Source organism: Dromaius novaehollandiae, chromosome 21 (assembly GCF_036370855.1).
Source record: "Dromaius novaehollandiae isolate bDroNov1 chromosome 21, bDroNov1.hap1, whole genome shotgun sequence".
Lineage (NCBI taxonomy): Eukaryota > Metazoa > Chordata > Aves > Casuariiformes > Dromaiidae > Dromaius > Dromaius novaehollandiae.
This window is the reverse complement of record NC_088118.1, coordinates 9,694,974-9,720,764: the sequence shown is the minus strand read 5'-3', so window position 1 is coordinate 9,720,764 and position 25,791 is coordinate 9,694,974. Positions and strand designations below refer to the sequence as shown.

General features: G+C 53.0%; 1 protein-coding gene across 1 annotated transcript; it reads left to right on the top strand.

The window, feature by feature from the left end:
• Positions 1-721: 721 nt before the first annotated feature.
• LOC135330443 (olfactory receptor 14A16-like) lies at positions 722-25,791 on the top strand. Its single transcript, XM_064524090.1, has 3 exons — positions 722-1,047; positions 1,474-1,636; positions 25,057-25,791. The coding sequence occupies exons 1-3, from the start codon at positions 722-724 to the stop codon at positions 25,789-25,791; spliced, it is 1,224 nt and encodes a 407-aa protein (XP_064380160.1).

Genomic DNA, 25,791 nt, shown 5'->3' with positions numbered 1-25,791 from the left:
GCTAGAAGGGGAGGGCTGAGACCTGCCTCACACACCCTCAGGAAGAGTGCTGATGGGCACTTTGGAAGTGGATCCCTCTGCTCTCCACGGTGTCGTTTCTTTTTCGGGTAACACGAGTGCAACTGTCCTCCACCTCCAAGGTGGGAGGACAGGGCAGCTGGGAACAAGCTGAATGGACAGACCAGCTCTCCTGCCTCTGCACTGAAGCCAGAGTGAATCCTTTTGCCTCTCTGGAATCACAGCTGGTCCCTCTGAGTGCAGCAGCAATGCTGAGGATTTCTACCTCCAGGAATCCTCCTCCGGTGTAACACGGTGAGCTAAAAAAAAAACCAAGAAGCCTTAAAACTATTCATGAACCGACATTATTTGGAGCTGGGAGTGAAGATGCTGAAATCCCTTCAACATTATGAGTAGAGCAAATCTGACTGGAACTGGGAATGTAAATCATAGTCACCCCTGTTCCCATGTAGGCAGTGCTGTAGGTCAAGTCTGACTCTTCTGGAACCCACGGGCAGAGGCCCCTGCTCCTTACAGCAGACTCAGCCAGCACAAACCAGAGCTCAAGCTATGAAGCTCAAGGATGGTGCTGCTGAGATGGGGAGAGGTAATGTGTGTGTGTGTTTGGGAGGGTTTTAGCACAAAGCTTTGCTCAGAGAAGTCTGTCCGAACTTGTCAATGTCTCTTCTTCCTTAGAAAATCCCCTTGTGCCCTAAAGGAGCAAATGTCCAACAGCAGCTCCTTCAACGAGCTCCTTCTCCGGGCATTTGTGGACAGTAGGGAGCTGCAGCTCTTGCACTTCTCGCTCTTTCTGGGCATCTACCTGGCTGCCCTCCTGGGCAATGGCCTCATCATCACAGCTGTAGCCTGCAACCACCACCTCCACACCCCCATGTACTTCTTCCTCCTCAGTCTCTCTGTTCTAGACCTAGGCACCATCTCCACCACTGTCCCCAAATCCATGGCCAATTCCCTATGGGACACTAGGGCCATTTCCTATTCGGGATGTGCTGCACAGGTCTTCCTGGTTGTGTTCTTGTTCATGGCAGGGTATTTTCTTCTCACAGTCATGGCCTACGACCGCTTTGTTGCCATCTGCAAACCCCTGCACTACAGCACACTCATGGGCAGCAGAGCTTGTGTCAGAATGGCAGCAGCTGCCTGGGCCAGTGGTTTTCTCAATGCTCTCCTGCACACAGCTAACACATTTTCAATACCACTCTGCCAAGGCAGCACAGTGGTCCAGTTCTTCTGTGAAATCCCCCAGATCCTCAAACTCTCCTGTGCAGACTCCTACCTCAGGGAGGTTGCCCTTCTTGTAGTCAGTATCTTTTTAGTCTTTGGGTGTTTCATTTTCATTGTGCTGTCCTACGTGCAGATCTTTGCAGCTGTGCTGAGGATCCCCTCTGAGCAGGGCTGGCACAAAGCCTTTTCCATGTGCCTCCCACACCTGGCTGTGATCTCCTTGTTTGTCAGCACTCTCACATTTGCCTACCTGAAGCCCCCCTCCTTCTCCTCCCCATCTCTGGATCTGGTGCTGACTGTCCTGTATTCGATGGTGCCTCCAACAGTGAACCCCCTCACCCACAGCATGAGGAACAAGGAGCTCAAGGAGGCACTGAGGAAAATGATTCAGCTGGTACAATGTCAGCACCAATAACCATCCCATGTGCATCATCTCATCATGCTCAGGATATTTTTGGTCAAGGCTGTGAATTGTTCATTTCTTTTTGTCTTATTTTTCTATATTATACTCATTTTGAAAGGAAAACGGTTGGGTTCTTCCTGCTCCTCCTCAGTAATCCCTCTCCCGAATCTGACCCAGAAACCGTGTTGGAGCAGGAAGTCAGGCTTCTCCCTTCATCAGCAGAGATGGGGGAACCTCAGAGCCTGCTAGTCTGAGCTCCTTCGGATGCCCCCCATGCAATGAGGAGAGTTTCCCTTTGCAGTCTCTCTTTTGGCACTGACACCCAAGGGAGCTCAGGGGCACAGAGTCAGGCTCAGATGAGTACAGGCAGGGGAGACCATGGCTCCCATGTCCATTAGGAGAGCTCAGTTTCCCTGGGCACCATCAGGGTGTGATCACACACCCCTCTCCTGCGAGGGTGACGGCCAGATGTCACTGTGGGCTGGTCCCTTCCCTCTACAGACCTCCAACACTCAAAGCCGAGCAGGAGTGAAGGAGAGGAGAGTCAGGCAACAGCTTCTGGTGACAGACCTTCCACTCCTCAGTACCTTCGCCCTCTGCCGCAGCAGGCATTGCCCCACTGTAGCCTTTGTGTGAGGGCTGCAGCTTTCCTGGAGAGACATTGACGCAGCAGCAGGACTTTCTATTTTCAAGGTTTCTTCTCCTCATTTCCACACTGTCCGGCTGTGCTCTCATGTGGATATATGGCCCAGGAGTTCTCATAACCTGGTGGTGGTAGGGCTGTGTATCCATGTGCATGTGTCCTTTAAGTACAGGGAGGACCAGGCAATGGGCACCCTTATGCCAGACCTGGCCTCCAGAATAAGATTTCTGTAATGAAAGAGCATCTCCCCTGTGACATGCCTGAAGTCTGGCCACAGTGGGGTAACCAGCAGGTAAAGCACTAAATCCAGGGATGCATGGGGAAACGAGGGCTCTGCAATTGCAGGAGAGGCAGTGGGGACCCCGGCGGCCCAGGGAAGGGGCCCTGGGGAGTGATTCCTGCACTCCCAGTGAAACACCACAGGCTGGAGCTAGTGCACCCCCAAGCACATCTCCTGCCTTTGCAAATGCCCTGGGGTCACGCTGAGCACCATCCATGAGCACAGACACGTGCCAGCAATATCACTGCTCCCTGCCCAGCTGGGTCTGCTTCCCACCCCAAGCAGCACAGCACAGCCAGTGCGGGATGACCACGTAGCCTCACAGCTGCTTGCACTGCAGAGCAGCACCACCAGCCAGGTGCCCTGTGGGGAGCACGGGCCAGGGGTGCAGGAGTGGCCAGGCTGGCATGGACACACTGACCTGGGGAAAGGCTCTCTGGGGAGGGGGGATGTCCCGGGAGAAAAGCAAGGCAGCGTTCAGAGATAGGAAATGAGAAGGAGACCCAGGTTTCTCTGGTCACCAGCTCAGGGCAGGCGGCTCTATCCCTGGGGCAGCAGGAGCTGCTGGAGGGGCTGCAGGGCCAGGGCTCTCGTGCTGTGCTGGGCAGTGGGGTGGGCCTGGAGGGGCTGCAGGCAGACAGGGAGGGGGATCTGCTGGGCACAAGAGCAGGGGAGACAGAGAGTTACCAGCCTCACTGGGAGCCTTGTCCCCCTTGCCGGGGTGCTGCTGCCCTTGTCCTTGGGCCTGGCCTGAGTTACGCTGTGGACATGCCTGTGCCTGGCCCTGTGCTTCTCAGGTGCTGACCTGACTCTGTCCCCATCCTGCTGACCTGACTCTCTGTCTCTAGCTCAGACCTGCCCCTTCACTAATGTCAGGAAAGCCTTCTCAAGGGAAGCTATGACCTGAGGAGATCCCAGAGAAGGCTGCAGGTACAAAAGGTGACCATATAACCACAGCAGCAACTCCTGCCTGACAGCCAATTCAAAGGTGTGAGGAGAGCTTCAGAATCAGGGCCCCTACTCAGCTAATGCTGCATGCAGAGTTTTAGCTGGATAAAAAAGCAAGGGCAGCGACTTGGGTCTGATTTTGTGATGCATAGTTGGGAGAGCAGGTTTTTCTGTGTCACAGCTTTGCTGTTTATGAGCCATGTGTGATGGGCTTCTTGCTACGAAGAGTATGTTGTTGGGAGCAGCCAGAGCAGGGTGCTCCCTCCATGTGGAAAGTGGAGCCAGGAGCTGAAGGTGCTGGCAAGGCAGGCAGGCAGGCAGGGACCCACCAACAGGAGGTACTGTCCCACAGTGCCCAGACAAGAGGAGCAGAGCAGGTTTGGGGATGGTAACCGGGGTCAGGCACAGTCCTGCAATGCACAGACAAGACTACAAGGCTCCAACTGGCCCTGCTTTGCATGGGAGGTAGGACTGGAGACCTCCAGAGGTCCCTTCCCACCAAATCTCCTCTGCAGCTCCAAGAATTCTTGCTCCTCAGCCTCTGCTCTGGAAGCACTGGCAGCTCACTCTACACTGGAAGCCCATGAATGTCCCGGCACTCCTACCCAGTAGCTGGCATCCACCCCAAACCTGAAGCCTGTACAGTGCCCTGGCTGTGCAATGGAGGGCAGGGGTCTTCACCCCAATTTCCCTGCTCCTTCGCTGCTCCTGGCACCGCTGCTGCTGTGCCCATGTCAAACCCTTCTGCCGCCAGACTGCCCCAGGCCCGAGGCAGCTCCAGCTCCCTCCAGGGCTGCACTGGATGGAGCCTTTCAGGAGCAGGCTGAGGTGGGGCTGGCTCCGCTGGAGTGGGTTGTGAGCGGGCAGCTCCCTCTGCCACTTTGGGGCTGGGGCTGGGACTGGGCACAACATTTCTCTGGGGATTTCCCTGAGGAGCTGCTCCGGGGGATCCTCCACCTCTGCCCTGGCAGCAGCACCAGCACTTAGGGTGCCGGGGTGGAAGTGCACAGAGGGTGGAAGGGGCACAGGCTGCCCAGGGGGGAGCACTGAGATACTGTCTGTGCATGCGGGGATGGAGTGAGGAAAGTCAGAGCAGAGCTGGAAATGGAACCAGAGATTCCACATGGAAATGGCTGGGTTATTATTAAATGACTATTAAATGATCCCTTACAGTCTGGGGGATCGAAGCACCTGGCCCAGCCCATGTTGTGCCCTGCACAGGTATCAGTAGACAGCTGTGCTCTGGGATCTGCTGGGGTCTGATGCAGAAGAGAGGCCATGCAAGGCTGGCCTTTTCTCCTCCATTGGCATATGGAGCCCTGCAGAAGGATAAAGCTGGCCATGGACCACCCCACAGCTGGGTCAGCAGCCAGCGCTGGAAATGGGAGACGGGAGTGAGGTGCTGGTCTGGGATGACGACCCTGCAGCAGCTTCCCCAGTGTGTCCATGCAACACAGGGAACAACCTGGGCTCTTCTCTGCACCCTCCACGTCCTGCTGCCTATCCCAGGAGACCTGCATTTGCCCTGCAAGCACACGGCCCTGTGCTCCCACACTGCCGTTCACACACAGGAGCTGCCTGATGGCATTTTTCCTTTCCCAGGACCTTTCTAGCCCAGCCCAGTCCATCCCCGTCTTTCCCCACCTCCTTATCCCTCTCCCCAGCCCACCCAGCAGAGCAGAGCAGCCCAGGCTGGGGCTGCAGAGCTCAGGGCACTCACCCCACAGCCCCAGCCCCTACCCAGGACAGCACCAGAGTCCTGGTCCCTGGGCTCCTCAGGCAGATCCTGCTGCCTCAGTGACAGACACCTGCCCCGAGCTGGTGCATGCATGAAAGGATTTCTCCTTCTGTTCCTGCCCTGCACCCCTACCCTTCCCCTGGATGTCCCTGCTCCCCACAGAGCCTTTCCCCAGCTGAGTGATGGCCTGGCCGGCTGTTCTTGCACTCTTGAGCTCATCCCCCCAAAGCTGTGGAGAACCCCAGAAAAGCAAGAGGCCCTCTTCGGGTGTAATTCCTTGCATGTATTCTTGACACCAGCTTTGGAGGAGGAGTCCAGCCTCCTGGCATTGCACTGAGGAGAGCCCCTTTCATTACAGTGGTGCTCACGGGGAGGTCAGTTCTGATACAGGGGTTCACATTGCTTCTTCCTGCCTGTAGTCACAGGAATGTCACTGTGGACACAGCAGTAGTACAACAGACCTCAGGGTTTACACAAATACCAGGGTGTCAGAGTCCAATACTCTCTGACCAGGTTCGCCTAGATGTTCCATGCATGGAAGCCATGATGTTTAGTATCAAACTTGCGTATTTGAAGATATTTGACATTATACAGGATTTGGATTTGGCAGAGTTCCACTTAGCTGAATACAGCAATGGCAACATACAGTTGTGTGACAGTACAAATATGATTCCCATTACCGGTCTCTACAGCATGCTCATTGCCACAACACTGAGCATCCCCAGCTGCTGGGAAGGAATATGTCGTTTGAAAACAGCTCCAGCCCACAGTTGTCTTCAATGTTCTTTTATTAGTTTTTTGGTTTTTATACTCTGTGTTGGACTGAGCCATGTCTAAAGTCCCCCTGCCCCCTCACATGCTGGTCTGGCTAACTCGGGGAGACACTCATTCTCTTATTGAATTACCTCTCTGATTTTCCTAATGAGAGCTTTCCACTGCAGCAGTGTTTCCTGAGGGAGGAGGAGGCCATGGGCATTGCTTGTTGCTGGCTGGGCATTAGCTTGCTGGAAGCTCTTTGGAGGAAGGAAGGCCTTGTGGCAAGGTGGTCTTTGGAGATGGGCAGGGGTGTTCTTGGGAGCTGACTCTCAAGGGACTGACACACTTCCTGTGCCACATCTCCTTCGACAAGGAGTGCCTCTGAGGAGGAAAGCCAAGGCAAGAGTGCCCTGCAAGGGATGCACAGCCCAGGTCTCTCTCTTCCTTCCAGGTGCAGGCTCTGCAAGTTCCCCCACTGTCCTGCTGTAGGGGGACCTTCATGCGCCACAGCAGGGAAACGAGGAAGCACCCCACACGCAGGCATCAGTGTGCTAGGTGTGGTGTGGTTAGGTGCTGCCACTGCTGCCCCTGGCAAGGCGCTGGTTTTTGCCTGAGCTTTGGGTGGGAGTGAGGAGCCCCAGTTAGCTCTAGATGCATTGCTGGGAGTAGCTGGAGTCAAGAAAGTGATGGTGATCACAGCCATCCTCCAAACAGCCATTCCCTTCCATGACATGCAATTCCTCTCCTCTCCTCTCCTCCCCTCTCCTTTCCTTTCCCCTTCTCTCCTCTCCCCTCCCTTCCCTTTCCCATTCCCATTCCGTTCCGTATCATCCCATTACTCTACCACAGTCTCTTTTTACTGATTCCCATTCCCTCCCAGGAGAGCCTTTCCTCTCTGCGCTGAACTCAGGGCTGGGCTGGGCTAAATAATGGGCTGCTTTTACAGCCGGGTGCTGTGGCTGGCCTCAACTGCACCCTGGTGTGGACTGGGTGGTCATGGCCTGGCTCTCTACTGACAGGTTGGGGTGTTAACGACATCTTGGGCTTGGCCTCTTCTCTTTCAGGGTTTCCTGGACAAGGCTCTGGGACAACACTGGCAGCTTGTCAGGACCTTACCTGTGTCCCGGGGCAGCTGCAGAAATACCTGAAGGGAACTGACTATTTGGAGATGTGTGAGACAGAGGTGAGGTTCCCTCTTCTCCTGCTGCTTTCCCCAGTATGCCCTGCATGTTCCTGGGAATGCAGGGTTCTCTTTGCCCCGCCCCAGACCCTTCTGATTTCTTCTTTGCTGAGGTTTCCTTTGGGAAATATCATGACTTCTCCTTAAAGTGTGTTGTGACTGCATGCCTGGGCCAGAAGGCTCAGAAACAGACTCACTGTTTCTCATATCTTGCAGTGAATGATTGCTGTCATAGGCTACTCTGCTGAGAGCCACTTCCAGCTGGCTGTGGACGTGGTGCAGGAGCTTGGAGCTGCCATGAATGGAGCTCTGTTTTCTGGAGTTACACTTCAAAGGGGAATCCCAGAATTCTGGTCCTTAAGGTGCCTTTAGGGTTGCGTTTCATGGATCAGAGCCTCCCAGCTGGGGCGACTACAGTCGTGTAGTCGTGTGTGTGTGCCAACCATGTTTCTCTCACCCTAACCGTAACCCTTCCCAGTCCCAGGAGAAGACAGGGAAGGACAGGGCAGGGAAGGAGAGAAGAGGACAGAATGGAATGGGAAGGAATGGGAAGGAACAGAACGGAATGGAATGGAAAGCAAAGCAAAGACAAGCAAAGCAAAGCAAAGTAATAGAACTGAATCGATGGAATGGCATAAATGGAATGGAATGGAATGGAATAAGTGAAATGGAATGTAACAGAAGCAAGGGCAAGGGCAAGGGCAGGGAAAGGAAAGGAGAAAGGGCAGGGAAAGGAAAGGAAGGGCAAGGCACAGATTGGATGGAACAAAATGGAACGGAATGGAACGGAATGGAATAGACTAGAATTGGTAGAATGGCATGGAATGGAAAGGAATGGAATGCAACAGAAGAGAAGGGAACAGAACAGAATGGAATGGAACAAAATGGAACAGACTGAAATGGAAAAGAACAGAAAGGGTTGGAATGGAATGGAGTGGAATGGAGTAGGATAGCATGGGATAAGATAGGAGAGCATAAGATAGGATAGGATAGGATACAATACAATACAATACAATGAATGGATAGGACAGGAGAGGGGAGGAGAGAGGAATAAAGAGAATGGAATGGAATAGACTGGAATGGATTGGAATGGAAGGGAAGGGAAAGGAAAGAAAAGGAATGGAAAGGAGGAGAATGGAATGGAATTAAACAGAATGGGATAGAATCAAATGGAATGGAATAGAAGGGATTACAAGGGAAGGGAAAAGGGAGGGGGGAGGGGGAGGGACATAATAGAATGGAATGGAATACTTGGCAGGGAAGAAAAGGGAAGGAACAGATTGGAATGGAACAGAATGACATGGAATGGAATAGAAAGGAAAGAATAGAATGGAACAGATGGAATGTAATGGATTATGGGAAGGGAAGGCAAGGCAAAGGCAAGGCCAAAGGCAAGGCCAAAGGCAATAAATGGAGGGGAATGGGATGGGATGGGATATGCCAGTAATGTTCCCCTGTGGCCAAGAAGGCCAGTGGTATCCTGAGGTGCATTAGGTATCCTGGTGCACTGCCAGCAGGTCAAGGGAGGTGATCCTCCCCCTCTCCTCAGCCCTGGTGAGGCCGCATCTGGGGTACTGTGTCCAGTTCTGGGCTCCCCAACACCAGAGAGACATGGAGCTACTGGAGAGAGTCCAGTGAAGGGCTACTAAGATGGTAAAGGTACTGGAGCATCCCTCCTATGAGGAAAGGCTGAGAGAGCCGGGCCTGTTGAGCCTGGAGAAGCGAAGACTGAGGGAGGATCTTATCACTGTGTATAAGTATCTGAAGGGAGAGTGTCAAGAGGATGGGGCCAAACTCTTTTCAATGGTGCCCAGCAATAGGATGAGAGGCAACGATCACGAAATGAAACACAGGCAGTTCCATCTGAACATGAGGAAAAACTTCCTTACTGTGAGGGTGACTGAGCACTTGCACAGGTTGCCCAGAGAGGTTGTGGAGTCTCCTTCCTTGGAGATATTCAAAAATCGTCTGGACACAATCCTGGGCAACATGCACTAGCTGACCCTGCCTGAGCAGGGCGGTTGGACTAGATCCCCAGAGGTCCCTTCCAACCTCAACTGTTCTGTGATGCTGTGATTCACAGATTCTGTGATTCTGTGAATGTACTGGAAGGGACTGGACTAGACTGGACTGGAATGGAATGGAACAGAATAGACTGGAATGGAACAGAACAGAACAGAATAAAATAGATTGAAATGGACTGAAATGGACTGAAGTGGAATGCAGTGGAATGCAGTGGAATAGAACAGAAGGGAACAGAAGGGAACAGAAGGGAATGAACTGGCATGGATTAGATTGGATTGGAATGGAATGGAACAGAACGGAAGGGAATGGAACTGAATCAAATGGCATGGAATGGGATAGAATAAAATGGTATGGAATGGAACTGAACAGAATGGAAGAGATGGAGTGGAATGGAACAGAATGGAATGGAATGGAATGGAACGGAACAGAATGGAACAACACTGAATAGAACAGAACAGAAGAGAATAACATGAATTGGCATGGATTGGCTTGGAATGGAATGGAACGGAACAGAAAGAAATGGAGAGAAACAGAATGAAATGGAATCACATGGAACTGAATGGGGCAGAATAAAATGCAATGGAAAGGAACAGAATGGAAAGAATGGAACAGAATCATATGAAATAGCCTGGAATGGAATGGAATGGCATGGTGTGGAATGGAACAGAAGAGAATAAAATAGTATAGAAATGCAAAGTATATGGAAATGAAAGTAGATAGACCTGCAGTGTGCAAAGCTAGAAGAACACTGGCCCACACTGGCATGAACAAACACAACTTTAGTTTGTGAATGAAAGCCAATCCCTTCCTGTGCCTGTTCTGGTCCTTACCTGCAAGGGCTGTCGCCACTCCCATTCTCCTTGAGGAACAGGCTGCCCCGGGGACTCCCTGGAGAAAAAGGCATCTCCTTCTCCAGTGGCGAGCTGATCTGCTTCAGGAGTGCTGGGAGCACCTCTGGAAGTAGGTGCAGGACAGCATCCATGGTCTGCAGGGCAGGCACCACCTCAGAGATGGCACAGGCTATCTGTGGAGCAATCCCATCAAATACAACCTGGTAAAAACAAGGGTTTTTCCCACCAGGCCCCTGGCTTGCCTGCTGACCTTTACCATCGGCACTTATCACTCCTGCAACAGCCTGGAGGCCGGGCAGCAGCAAACTGTCTCTGTTTCCCACACTGCAGACACTGAGAACATCCCAGCAAAGCACCCTCTGAGTCTCCACATGCATTCCCAAAGTGCGCACCATTCTCTCTGGCTCAAATGCTATCGGGAAAGTCAGAGATGAAGCTGCAGAAATGTGTCTGCCACTGAATGTCCCGCGAGCAGCTCCAGAGCAGCCAGCCTCTCATCCGGCTCACCAATGGAAGAGTCAATCCCAGGGCTGTTGTTTTCTGCAGTCCTCCATCTCTCCATTAAACACTTCAGGACCTTACTCCCAAAGAAGCTTCTCCCCAGCATCCTCCACAGCTCAACCGTGTCTCTGCCAGGGAACAGAAGTTCACCACAAGCCCAATTCCTCCGGCACCTGCAATGCCCTCCCAAGAGGCCAAACCCTCTCCTTGCCTGGAATGGGGCTTACAATGCCTTGTGTCTGACTGAGACAAAAGCACATGGTCTTGCAACATATGGGTTTTGCAGGGAGAGAAACATCCTGCTGCTTAGCTAACTTCCCTCTCACCCACTCCAGCTGTGGGGTCTCTGACTTTAGTGGGGGACCTGGGGAGTGCATGCACCTGTCCATAAGCAGACTTTTCTGTAGGAGGCTGTCAAACCTGGATGAAAGTGGGCTAGGACAAACACTGCCCCAAAAAGGAAAGGCCTGAGGGTATCTTCCTTCACTGTCCACCTGCAGGTGTAAATGATGTTGTGAGGTATTTGGGTAAGGGTGTCCTCAAAATCAGCATCCAAGCCATGCTGCCTGCTGCTGGCCTTTCAGATACTCAGGCAAAATGACCTTATGGCCACATCCAAGTCATGTGCCTACAGCTGGCCTATCAATATTCGGGCAATTGTAGCGTCACAATCCACATCCCAGCCATGTGTCTTCTGCTGGCCTGTCGGGTGCTAGGGCAGCAATGATGTCACAAGACCCTACCACAGCCTTGTGCCTGCTTCTGGCTTATCAGGTACTCACGCAGAAGTGATGTCACAGCACATTAGCACAGTCACCTGGCTGCTTCTGGTGAATCAGGTACTAAGGCAAAAGTGATCTTGTCATCACCTTCTAAGCCTGTTCCTGATGCTGTCCTATTCACACTCAGGAAGAAGTGACCCTGTAACCACATATCCAGACATGTGCCACCTTCTGTCTTCACAGGTACTGTGGGGGAAGTGACCCCAAAATCAACATGCAAGCCTTGTGCCTGCTGCTGGCCCATTAGGTACACAAGCAAAAGTGATATCACAAGCACAAAGCCAAAGTGTCTCTGTTTCTGGAGTACCAGGTGCTGAGGCAGAAGAGAGCTTGTTCCTGGCCTACCATCTTCAGAGACAGAATGACCTTGCGTGCATTTTCACACCATGTTCTTCCTGATGGCCTATCAGCTGCTTAGACTGAAGCACTTGAATGAACCTGTGCCTGCTGCTGGCCTACAAGGTACTCAGGAAGAAGCCATCTCAGAATCAACACGGAAATCATTAACCGGGCTCTGGCCTATCAGGTGCTATGGAATAAGGGACATCACCAGGACATATCTGCTTCAAGCATGCAGCGTCCACACTGCCTACCCACAAGCCAGGAGGCTGCTTGGAGGATGGCTGTGCTCACCACCGCTCCCTTGACTCCAGCTACTCCCAGCAATGCATCGAGAGCTAAGTGGGGGTCATCACACCCATCCAAAGCTCGGGCAAAAACCAGCACCTTGCCAGGGGCAGCAGTGGCAGCACCTAACCACACCACACCTAGCACACTGATGCCTGCATGTGGGGTGCTTTCTTGTTTCCCTGCTGCAGCACACACAGGTCCCCCTACAGCAGGAGAGTGGGGGAACTTGCAGAGCCTGCACCGGGAAGGAAGAGAGACCTGAGCTGTGCATCCCTTGCAGGGCACTCTTGCCTTGGCTTTCCTCCTCAGAGGCACTCCTTGTCGAAGGAGATGTGGCACAGGAAGTGTGTCAGTCCCTTGAGAGTCAGCTCCCAAGAACACCCCTGCCTATCTCCAAGGACTGCCTCACAAGAAGGCTCTCATTCCTCCAAAGAGCTTCCAGCAAGCTAATGCCCAGCCAGCAACGAGCAGTGCCCATGGCCTCCTTCATCAGCAAACACTGCTGCAGGGGAAAGCTCTCATTAGCAAAAGCAAACAAGAGGAAAGGAGGGAAAAAGCAGACTTGGTTCACATCTCAGAGCAAGAAGAAACACTCCCTGGCCTTTAGGCAGCATCCTGGCTGCACATCCTGGCAAGTTCTTAGAAGACTCAAGTCCTGAACCTCAGTGCACAGAAGCAGGCTGCCAGCATCCCTGCCACATGCCATGAGGGCAGCCTGAGCCCTGTCAGCAAAGTCACCTCCTCACCTCGCAGCACTCCCCAGCTCTCCAGCCTGGCAGCATTCCCCATGCACAGCACTGCTCTCTCCAGCCACCTCCTCCTGTGCTGAGCAGCAAAATACTGGGGCCACCACCCGGCCCCAGCACAGGGCATCCCACCACTGTGACACATTGCACCCACCACCCCTCACCTCACTGAGGGCTGCTAGCCAACACGCACTGTGTGTCAGGGACAAACAAAGCACAACACCGGACTTGGCAGCAGCCAGGGCACCTCTGAGGGCCACAAAACACACACAGACCAACTCTCCAGCCCTTCCATTCCCTTCTAGTCCTCCAACGCCTTGCAACAGGCACTTCCCCAGAACAGCCAGGCACAGCTCTGTGTCTGCTCACTTCCCACCTCAAGGAAGCAAAGAACAGAGAGATCGTTCAGGTCTTAGAGAAAAATCTCACAAGTTCCCTCATGTTTGGATGGGGCAGAATTTCTACAGCATGCAGACACTGGAGATCAGAGATTACTAATACCACTGCTTACACCTGCACTTCATTCTTTTTGCAGCATAAAAATTCTATCTTGACCCCTCGTCAACCGGTAGCAGGTTGTAAGCTTATACTTAGCAAGAAGTACAAAGTCAAACTCCGTGTCTACATTTACCAGAGAACATCATCCACATTTTAAAAGTAGCACTACCAATTCATGATGAAGGAGTGGAAGAAAATTTGTGTCACATGGTGTGCAAGATTATCATCTCCTTCTGCTTGTTTTATTAGTTGCATTTCTATATTGCTGTAGAGATCTGCAGGTCTCAATCCCTCCTCTGGGCACACTCACCACACCCAGAAGTCACCTCACCACCAACAGCTGCTGGCCTATCAGCTGCTCAGGCAGAAGTGACCTCACAAGTGCATGCCCCCACCAGGTGGCTGCTGATGGCCTGTGGCTTTAGAGACACAAGTTTCCTCAAAATACCTTCCCCAGGCATGAACATGCTGCTGCCCCACCATTTACCCTGCCAAGGAGACCTCACAATGAATTTCCACACCTATCTGCCTGCTGCTGGCCTAGTAGGCACGCAGGTACAAGTGACCTCACAAGCAAATACCCAAGCCATTAGCCAAGTGTGAACCTTGAAGAGAGAAGTGACCTCACAGCCACTTTCCCAGCAATGTGCCTCCACACAGTCTATCAGGCAGAGACAGACATGAGCTCACAAACACTGTCCCTGTCATGAGCCCGCTGCTGGCCTCCCTGCTGCTCTGGAGGAAAAGACCTCAAGGTCAATTCTCAGCAATGGGCCTGCTGCTGCTGGCCTATCACACACAGCTGACCTCACCAGCACACTCTCCACTTCAGAGCCGGCTGCTGGCCTATCAGCTTCTCACCCAGAAGGCACCTCACAGGCACCTTTACAGCCATGTGCCTGCTGCAGCCCTAGAGGCTGCTGGGACAGGAGGGACCTCAAAGGAGATTCCCAGTCATGTGCCAGCTGCTGGCCTCTGAGCTGCTCTGTCAGCAGTGACCTCACAAGCAACTTCCCAGGCAGGGGCCTGCTGCTGGCCTAGCAGGGACTCAGAAAGAGATGGCCTCACAGTCACCTTCACAACAATGTGCCTGTCACTGACCCATAAGCCTCTGAGACAGAAGCTACCTCACTGTAACTTCCCCAGCCATGAGACAAATGCTGACCTATCAGCTGCTCAGGCAGAGTGATCGCAAAAGCACAGATCCCAGCCAGGTACCTGCTGCTGCCCTACCAACTGCTCAGGCGGAAGTGACCTCACAGTCACCTTTCCAGCCACAGCCCTGCTGCCATCCAAGCAGTTCATCAGTCACAAGTGACCTCACAATCAACATCCAAGCCTTGATCCTGCAGCTGGCCTATCAGCTACTCCAGCAGAAGTGACCTCATCAACAATAGCTGAGACATGTGCCTCCATGTGACCTGTCAGCTACTGACAAAGAATTGATTTGACAGTGGTAATTTTCCAGCATAGCCCTTGCAGATAGCCATGACCTCACTACCCACACACCAGCCACACAGCTGTTGCCACCTGCAGCTCCCCCTGCCCTCCCCAAACCTGAACCAGCTACTCAACAGCCTCCCTTTAGTCACATCATGACATCACAGATTCACATCATCCCCTCACAATGCTCACAGGGCAGCCAAACACCCCTAGCCACCAGTTACTACAACAAAAGTTTAGCTTCTACCTAGGTAGTGCCTACACCTAGCCTATGCAACCTAAGAATTGGAGAATGGCCTGCAAGCAATTCTTGGCAACATTTTCTGATGGGAAGATTGCATGGGAACAGCGATCATGAGGCTGAAGACAGCAGGACCTCCTGTCCCATGCAGAGGGAGAAGCCTTCCCGCAACTCACAAGTCTGGTTCCTTCCCCAGGGCTGAACACGCCCAGTAAATCCTCCGCACACCAAGAACAACAAGCACTCTCCTATTTTATGCACTGACAATTTCAGACAAGGGGAATGACTCAGGCCAGGGTATCTCAATTGATGAAACCAGCAGAGCCAGAATTCGTCAACTCTTCACTCTGACCTAAGAGTAGGGCTAGTAACAACGGCAAGTGCAAGGAGTGGCCGTACATCTGCTTCCAAGGCCCTTGAAAGGCAAAACAGCTCACACTTACAGAGCTGCTCTGGAAACACCCTTCAGGCTGCTGACAGGGTCACAAGTCTCAAGGTGAAGAAAGAGGCCTGCAGTAAAAGCAATGGCTAAGGCACTGCGTGACATGCACGGACAGCCTCTCTCAGAGCCTCTCGGAAATGCCGTTTTCAGAACAGAAGAGACCACTGGGAAGGGCCCCTCACGAGGACACCAGCAGCCTGCTCACACTTTGCCCAGCAGCTCCCAAACGCAGCTCTGAGCAGCACCTGGGGGCTGCGGTGGCAGCAGCAGCTGAGGGAAACCCTTGCAAATGGGTCTGCAACCCAGGGCAGGGGCAAAGCTTCCTGCCCCCAAACCCCTCCAGCTGCCCCGGCCCAGCTGCTCAGGGGCAGCCGGCATGTCTGGCTGGCAGGGCAGCTCCCCCGGGGCCAGGGCGCTTTGTCCCGTGCTCATGGCCCCCCCAGCCCCTGCTGCAGCTCCTGAACGAAAGCAGCCCCGGGGCAGCACCGCTGCCCCCGCCCCAGCGGGAGGGCACCCGCCACCATCGGGACATGCCCGCAGCCGCGCAAGCCCCATTCTCACCCGCCCCCTCGCTCCCGCTCTGCTCCCGCCCCGCTTCCAGGTCTGGGTTTTCCACATTGTGACCTCCAATTGGCTGGCAGAGCCACCAGTCAAATCCATCCCCGCCCTCCTCCTCACACCAGCCAATAGGAGGCAGAACTGGGGCGTTGCCAGGGAAACGTTGCAGTCTCCTGCCCTGGTGGCCAGCTCTACCCCTTCCCCCCCCCCCCCCCCCCCCCGTGGTGGGGCGCCATGTTGTGGACGGCAGCACGGGGTGTGGCGGGGCACAGAGGGGCCTGGGGGCAGCCCGGCGCCGTGTGCACAGAGGGGCCTGGCCGCTGCCCCGCAGTGGCTGAGCTTTGCCGCAGGGGCCCCGTGGGGTTCCTGCCTGCCCTGCGCCGGGGGGCCATGCCAGGTGCAGGGAAGCAGCCCCCGGGCTGGTACTGGTGCTGGTGCCGGCCCTGGTGCTGGCACAGGGGCCCTGGGCATGGCTGGGGTGCTGGAGCCCACGGGTAGCGTCCTGCTGCCCCCAGGCCAGGCAGCGCAGGGCAGGGCAGCATCCTCTGGCCCCTGCGGCCCCATCAGAACTCTACAGCAGGGCTGTCACAGCAGCCCCCACCCTGTGCAGCCACCTCCACAGCCCAGAATCCACAGCTCTTTTTGCAGTTAACTGCCTCTGTGCGACCCCTGAGGAAGGAGCTCCCAAAGCCCTTATCCTCAGTGGAGACCACAGGAGCGCTGGGAACCAGGAACTGTGGTCTGGGCTAATGGCATTGGTCCATCAGTGCTCCATCTCACTCGCCCCTTTGCCCTCGGCTCGTCTCTCCAGCTGAGGGGGAAGGACGCTTTTCCCATCTCATCACCCAAAACTCCTCTCCAATGTTCCCCTTCTCCTCTGCCTGTTCACAAGGACCCCAGCATGACTCCCATCCCCTCTCCTTGCCACAGAGTGGCTCCAAAGGGCAGTGGTTGGCAGCACATGAGCAGTGCCCACCCAGCAGGGCCCAGGCCTTGCAGGGAAGTGAGGGTGCCACAGTGGTCCTGGGGAGACCTCCCTGTGATGCAGCACATCCCACTGTGATCTCAGGTCGTGTCATCAGGGGGCTCAGGAGGTCACTGCCATGGAGATGGCACAGCCAGGGAGGGAGCAGAGAGATTTCCCCTCATGTCCTGGAATGCAGTCACCTCCCTTCACCCCAGTTATTTTCCAGAACTTGCTGATAAATCCTTCAGGAATGTTTCCAGATGGTGGCAAAGGCTGTGAAATATCTAAAATGGGGCACTGGAGAAGTCACTTCTGCACCCCTGCACTGACAGGTCTCTGCCCTGGGCAGTCCCATGCAGGAAGCTGAGGCTTCAGGGCTGGTTTAAGTTTTGGCATTTTTCAAAGCCAGGATCAAAGTCATGTAGGATGAAACAGCACAAAGCGTGGCCATTGGCTGAGATGCTTCGATGAGCCTCAAAACTGCTTTCTGCTGTGGGTCACTCTTTTTGCACAAGTAGGATGTTGGACAATATGGGACAGGACATGGCCTGCCTCCTTTAGGCACCAAAGTTTTTAAAAGTCCTCAGCAAGGTTTCTCCATCTGCAGTGCTTAAGATAGAGAGGATATGCCAGAAAAGAGCAAACGTGCCCTGAATGCACATCATCCAGAGGGCTCTCTCCAGGACCCTGGTCCCTGCCAGGCTCCAAAGCCATAAGCCAGCCCAGGTAGCAAATTTGGGCATTTTCCCATCTCCCATGAATTTAGCCCTGCTTTCCTTTTGGCTGAGCCTGGGGAAAGCTGTTTCTCATCTTTGATGTGAGTTGGTCCATGGGCTTTTTCTGTGTCACCTCAAGGTAGTGATTCTCCATTGGGTACATTCCCTGGCACCCTGGACCCCCTCCAGGACACTGTCTCACTTGAGGGGTGTACAGCCCTGGCACCCTGGATCTCCCACATTTTTGACCCTGGGCTTCTCAGGACATGCCAACACACCACAGGGCTGCTGTCCAGACTCCGGTGCAGAGCCTGTAAGGCAGTGCAATGCCTCAGGATCTGCATTTTGGCTCATTCAGAAGTCTGTGAGGTGACCAGCTCCCACCTCTGCAAATCTTCCAGAAGGGGGACTCCATCCCCCTTGAATACTGTCAGAGATGTGGCTTTGCAAGTCACTGCCAAAGGAAGGACTCCTTCACTTCTTTGGGTTGCTTCTCCAGTCTGTGGCACCTCCTCTGTGATGCTGTGAGCCCAGCTGTGCACCCTGCGGTCTCTGTCCTTTCTCTGCCCTGTCTCCTGGGTGTCTACCCAAAGTCATCTCTCTGCACCAGGGCCATGGGAAGTGTTGCTTTAGAGAGTTAACTTGAAGCTGTGACACACTGTGGAGCTGAAGACCTGAAGGAGGCTAGTCTGGGACGTGGCCATGCCCCACATGGCCCCTCCTGCTCCTGCTCCAAGGCTCCAGGAAGGTTCCAAGAAGGGGAACAGTGGGTTTGGTGTGGGTGGGATGGATATCCCTTGACATGCCTGAGTCCTGCCTGGGTTGCTCTGAGTGCCCAGGAAAATCCCTCTTCTCTAGGGGCTTGCATAGAGTGCTTTCCAGACTTTTGTAGAGAAACACAGCCTGGTCTGGGATCCCCAAGAGCAGCACGACCCCTGGCACAGCCTGGGACCCCCAGGAGCTGTGTGGCACTCTCTTGTGTGTCCCTATGTGCTGATTAAATTGACAGTTTCCAACATCACCTTTACAGCACACTATCTGGGCACTGTAACACTGTAACTCCTTCCATCACTGTTCATTCCCATACTGAGCTGCTGATTTCCATTTCCGTGAGTGTAAAGCTTGCTCCGTCTTTCAGTAGTTTGATCCTCTGGGTTAGTCCTAAATTCATTTTCTATCTATCCAAAAGATTCCTAGTCAGGCTATGCCTTGTGGAAAGTGAACCTCGTTGGAGGCAGCTTGGACTTAGCATACAGTTGAGGGGTGTAATTATCTTTAAGGAACTATACCAAGCTGTATTTTTTCTCTTGCAATTAAGAAAAATTCTTCTGTGTCTATTTGCAGCTAGTTCTCTAAGGAAAGCAGGGGGGAATTGGGACATATATGAGCTACAACATTCAGGTATAGACTTCAGTGGAATAAGGGTAGCTTTTATAAAGAGCTATGTAAGCTCCAGGTGATTGATGAGAGAAATGGCAGGGCTGGGGAGATGGGGAGGAATATTGTCCACACTGTGTCTGACCTCTGGGACACTGCTTTTCCTACATGTCCACACTTCATAAAGAGATGCTCTTTGATAGCAATTGGAGAATGTTGCTGTCACTTATTCTGAAAGCTTGATAATCATGATAATAGTGGTAGTAGTAGTAATAATAATACCTTTAAAAGCAGAAACACTTATATATTCTTGAAGTTTCCATCTTTCAGCTACACTCCTGCAACCTCTCCAATTAGCCATGGAAGACTTGAAGAAAATTATAGGGAGAGATGTGGTTCATCAGGCCTTTTTGCATTGTAATGAGCCCCATGGTGTATTTGGTGCTGAGTCCATGAACCTCAGCTACTGCGAGGAGATTGAGCAAAATGTTCAAGTCAAAGTCAGAATTAAATCCCAAACTGCTGTAGAGCGTTAACAGATCCCACTGAGGGCCATTACCAGCAAAGACTCACTGGGGGCTGATTAGAGCAGAAAATTGTAATCACTGATTACAGGTAGGCAAAGGAAATGTGCAGGTGGCTCTGGTACCATGTTAACCCTTGGTGTGTTTTTCAAGCAAAATGGCCAAGCATGGACACTGAGAGCCTGGGAAGGGAGATCCTTTCCCCCACATGTTTTCCATGGCTCTTCCTGGGGGCAGTGTGTGGGTGTGGGTGTGCAATGCTGCATGCAGGACAATGACATGAGACCTGCTGGGCTCCCCAGGGGACAAGGGGACAGTGAGGCCCTGGTGTCTACTCATAGGCCTCAGTGACAGAGACAACAGCTATAGGGGACATAGACCTCAGTTCTGTCGGAGGCTTTCAGCCTGTTTCAGGCAGTTGGCCTCCCTTGCTGCCCGGGCACACTGCTGTCTAACTAACTTGCATGCTAACTGGTGTGCAAGTATACTGTGGGAGAAAGTGTCAAGAGCCTTCCCGAACTTGAGTTAACTGACGTTCACTGTTCGCTGTTCCTGCAGAAACACAGTTCTTTTAACACAGAAGGCCATGAGGTTGGTGAGGCATCAGTTCCCCTCAGTAAATCTCTGCTGACTGTTCCCAGTCACCTTCTTCTCCTTTGTTTACCTAGAAATGGGATCAGAGAAGACTTGGTCCATGACCCACTCCTGTCACCCTTGCTGACCTATCTGGCTTAGCTGTGCTCAGAAGGTGTCCTCCACACGCTCCAGAATCCTCTTGGACTCTTTCTACCCTGCAGCATTGCCCTCCCAGGATATGCCAGGGAGATTAAAGTCTCCCCAAAGGAGCCGGGGTCTGTGATCCACAGAATTCCTCAGGTTGCTTAAGGTTGCTTTTGTAGTTCTGCAACAGCTTGTGCATCTCCCCTTCCTCTTGTTTTGTGACCCAGGCTTTGTGCCTTTGTGTATATTTGGGCTGCAGAACCTCAGCTGTGGCACCAGGGCTGAGCGCAGCGTTGTTGCTGTGAAAGCTGTTCCCCAGAGCCAAGGACACCCTGTATGCAAAGGCCAAAGTTCAGCACAGAGACCTGCTGGTGTAGATAGCAGATAGCAATGTAATGATGATATGAGGCACCCACGAAGACAACAAACCCTGCAGTAGCCAAGGCCAGAGAGAAACAGAGCTGGGCTGTGCAGCCATGTCAGGAGAGGTGTTTGGTGCCTGAGCTGAGTCTGTAGCACCTTGGGGCCTGTGACGGAGGTGACCGGATGTCCAGGAAGGACAAGGTGCCCCTGAGAAAGTGCCTGGGCCTGAATAGCCTGCGATCCAGCTATGCTGCAGCTGAATCATTAGCACAGTCCCTGTTCCTATCATAGGGAATGAGAAAAGGCTTAGGGAGAGGAAAACGAGCAGGGTTTGAGAGTATAGGCATACGTGTGCAGACCTTGGTGGGATGTGCCTTTCTGCTGGACACCCCATGCATTTGACAGCCCTCCAGGCCTCTTGTCGTTGCATTAAATCAAGTGTCTGCCCTGAATTACATGAGCTATTTGCAATGTGGAGATCTGCATATATTTCAGCTTCAGAGGGGAGCTCTTGCAGTAGTAGACGTCAAATGTCATTTCAGATGGCCAAGGAGATTCTCCACCTGGCCCCTACTTGATGCTCCACAAGGATGCAGGTCTCCTAGTTGCTCCATCAGAGCAAGGGACACTGGTACACATGTTGGACCACCTCTGGCACCTCAAATGTCCAAAAGTGTGTGTAAACAACTGGCACCCACCCTCCATCTCCATTGATCACAGTGGGAGCTTAGACAAGGAGATTGCCTGCAGACACCCATTTTATGCACCCCAAATCTTGGGCAAGGGGAATCCCACCTCCTGTGCATTAGTGGAGTGCATGGGAGGCTGAATGCCAGTCCATCCCAAGGGGCTTCTCAATGGGCATTAGATGTGGTGATTTCTTCCTCTAAATCACTCCCTGAAGCACAAGCCAATGAACTGGCTTCTTGTCTTTTGCAGGTGTCCTGTCTTCTTCTGAGATGGGAGCAGGGCCTTCTAGAGTGAGACATTTCCACCTCCCTCAGATAATCATCCTCTGGTGAGAGCAACTGCAATCCTGAAATCAGTCTCTCTCCACTGTTTAGGGAGGGACCATCGGTGATTGTCTTAGTCTACTTCAGTGGACATTTCCCTTGGGTGACCCTGCTGCCTTTCAGGAACTGTCATCCCTGGAGCCCCAGGAATATCTTGAGGATGCACAGGGCACAGGGAAAGTCACATCTTCAGCTGGGCCTCTGCTCCTGAGCTGGGCCTGGCTCCTGGGACTGCAGGAGCCCATGGCAACCTGTCATGCGCTGCAGAGAGACAGCTCTGTCCAGGTGCAGCTCCTCTTAAAGGAGCAGCAAGACTGAGAGCACTGCCTGCAAGTGCCAGAATGAGATGAGTGACTCAGAAGTTAAAGACAGCAACAGGAGGACAGCTGAGAGCTCACTGTGAGCAGAAATCTTCACCGCCTTTGACACAGTAAGTCCCTGGCTGCAGGCACTGCTGCTGTGGTTCCTGGCAGTTTCTTCTGAAGCTGGCACCTTCCACAGCTGATAGGGTCTGTCAGGGTGGCTCTCACAGCTTCTCCTGTTTGGAGCAGCTGGTGCTTTAGAGCAGAGATTCCCAGCCACACCGTCAGATTGACAGGGCATCACAGCTACATTCTTCAGGGGGTGATGCAGGGGCATGAAGCCAGGGAGTGACCCAGATCTGCCCAATACTGCATTTCAGAGCAGTGTCCCTGCACCCCAGGGTGCTGTGTGCCCCGGGGCAGCGACTCTGCTGCCTGCGAGGGTCAGCACTCAGCCTGCCCGGGGAGCTCCCTGTGGTGCTGCAGGGGGAAGCTCTGCATGGAAGGAGCGACCGGCATCAGGGCAGGTTCATTCTGCTGTTGAGAGGGTGCTGCATGGGTCAGGCCTGCTCTCAGCTCCAGATCACTCCCAGAACATTTTCTGAAGGGGACTTTTCCAGAGGAAGGTATATGCTGGTCATACCTGCAAAGGGCAGAGCTTTCCTTCCTGAGTGTGTGCTTAATCTCCCCATCTCTTGACAGGGCTGCAATGGAAACAGAGTTGCTCAGTTTAGACAAGAAACTGCGACTCCTGAACTGTTTCACTGAGAGATCAAAAGGTCTGCAAGGAACCTCAGCAAATCCCTTCAGCCACCCCTCTGCCTACACACAGCACCACCATAATCTTTATTAGCCTCCTCAGAGTTGGTCTTAGCAGCTGCTTAGCACCTACAAACCTGAAGATAACTGCCCCTGGGACAGTGGCAGGCAGCAGCACTATGATGCATGAAAGAGAGGAAACTCCTCACAGGAAAGGCTGTGGAAGGGTGTATGTGGGCAATTCCCTGACAGCTTCTGCAATGCTGATGCCTTTCCCTGAGGGAGCCCCTGTGTCTCCTCTGCCACCTAGCAGTGCCTCTGCCCTCAAGGCCAGAGCATCCAGGGCATGGGACACCTCCTTTGCAGTCCAGACTCCAGGAGAGCAGAGGTGTGTCTGTGCTGTATGTGCCCATTTTACCACTGCCTGACAGAGGGGCTGAGAGCAAAACCTCCTCTGCAGGGGTGATATACTACACAGCTGAGTAAGATGCAGGCTTTCTTGTGTGACCCAGATCTGGAGGTGTTTGCATGGGAGCAAGGGGTCCAAGACCCCTTGCAGTCTGTGAGTCTTTGGGCTATGCAGTCTGTAGGGCTGGGGAATGCACCAGGTCTCCCTAAGGAGACATCCTCTTTTGGGCAATGCACTAACCCAAACACTTTTGCCCCTCAGGATTCTCTAGGAATGGAAAAAGCCAAGGATTTCTATCCCTTCAAGAGATGTGCCCCGTGTGTGGTGAGTAAGCCCCTCTGCTACAGCCCTTCTTCTGGAGAATGGGTTGTGAAGAGGTTGCACACCCCTTCCCCATTATGAGTAGGCTTAATCGGAGAGAGGAAGTGGACACAGAGCTTGCCTGTACCCCCTGCCCCGCAACCCCTATTGTGGCTGCAGATGTGGTGCAGATGGTAAAGTGATGTGAGGATAGGCTCTACCTTAGTGGAATGGGGGCCTCTGCAATGGGTCCTGTAACCCCTGCCTTCATGTGCCTATTTTCCTCCCTTGCACACAGTGGGAGCTGGGGGTGATTGATTTGGATACAGACACCTCTGTTCAGAAGGGTGAAAGAGGAGGAGATGAATTCCTCCCAGGGTTCTTCTCTTTCGAGGGTGATAGGCTGGATGCTAATGTCATCTGTCCCTGCAGGACTTGGAGAGTATTCCCACAGGGTCACTGTATGAAATCCCCCTCACCCAGCTCATGGCATCCATTCCCAGAAAGTGCCCCTCCCACCCCACCCCACCCCCAAATACATGTTGCTGTTTGCTATCTGCATGTACCCAGTGTGGCAGAGCACATAGTGTGAGCTAAGGAACTGAAGTTACAGATGAGTTTCAGATATGAAAAAATCAGTTTTGTTCTGGAGTCATACTTGTGGTTTGGCTGGATACCAGGGCTACACTTGTGTGCACACCCCGAGCACTTTGGCCATTAGCTCCTTGCCTGGCCCGAGAATTTCCTGGCCAGTCATCTGCAAAGATGAGAGAATAGGCTGTCATGAGACAATGGACTGCCTTGAAACTAGGTGATTGACTGGACCTAGGTAATTAAGTATTTGACTGAGAGTTATGGCAGCCCTGCAGGTGAGAATTTCTGAAGGTTCTAGAAATTCCCCCGTGGCAAATCCTGCTGTGTCTAGTCCAATTTGTATCCCAAAATGTGTTGATAAACATCCTGGGTGGAGGATCCCAAAGTGTCCTTGCTGCAACAGTGATCAGCTCATGCATAGCTATGACATTTGTAAAGAGTCAAATACAAAGTGTTCCTGCAGTAATGGTCACATACTATGTGGTTGAGGTGTATCAATAACAATGAATTATGCATGTGCTGGGTGGGCATGTGGGTCCCCAGACAACGGGATTAGAACTGAGCCAAATAGGGGTTCAGGAGTCTCACCTAATCCATCTGACAGCACTGCAAGGAGACATTGTCACTGCACAATGACTGACCATCCTGTTTTGATTGAGTGTCTGTGTAACAAGCAGGGCTGTCTCCTCTGGAGCCCATGGACAGAGGACCCTGTTCCCTATGGTAGACTGCAAAAGCACAGACCAGAGCAGAAGTAGAGGAGGCAATGGAAGGTCCTGCTGGCAAGGAGAAAGGGCATGTGGGGAGCTGCTCTGAGAAATGCTGTGGGTTTTGTTCCAAGTCACTCCTAACTTGTCAATATCTTTTCCTCCCTGGACAGTCCTCCAATGCCCAGAGGTAGCAAATGTCCAACAGCAGCTTCCTCAACGAGTTCCTCCTCCTGGGGTTTGCAGACACACAGGAGCTGCAGCTCTTGCACTTCTTGCTCTTCCTGGGCATCTATTTGGCTGCCCTCCTGGGCAATGGCCTCATCATCATAGCCATAGCCTGTGACCACCGCCTCCACACCCCCATGTACTTCTTCCTTCTCAACCTCGCCCTCCTCGACCTTGGCACCATCTCTGTCACTGTCCCCAAATCCATGGCCAATTCCCTCTGGAATACCAGGGCCATTTCCTACTTGGGATGTGCTGCCCAAGTCTTTTGGTTTCTCTTCTTACTTTCAGCAGAATATTTCCTTCTTACTGTCATGGCGTATGACCGCTACATTGCCATCTGCAGACCCCTGCACTACGGGACCCTCCTGGACAGCAGAGCTTGTGTCAAAATGGCAGCAGCTGTCTGGGTCAGTGGTTTTCTCTATTCTGCCCTGCACACTGCTAACACATTTTCAATACCACTCTGCCAAGGCAATGCCCTGGAGCAGTTCTTCTGTGAAGTTCCCCAGATCCTCAAGCTCTCCTGTTCAGACTCCTACCTCAGGGAAGCTGGCCTTCTTGTGGCTAGTGTTTGTTTAGTCTTCGGGTGTTTTGTTTTCATTGTGGTGTCCTATGTGCAGATCTTCACTGCTGTGCTGAGGATCCCCTCTGAGCAGGGCCAGCACAAAGCCTTTTCCATGTGCCTCCCGCACCTGGCCGTGGTCTCCCTGTTTGTCAGCACTGACATGTTTGTCTACCTGAAGCCCCCCTCCATCTCCTCCCCAGCTGTGGACCTGGTGCTGGCTGTTCTGTACTCGGTGGTGCCTCCAACAGTGAACCCCCTCATCTACAGCATGAGGAACAAGGAGCTCAAGGATGCACTGAAGAAACTTATTCAACTGGTACCAGATCAGCAGCTGTAA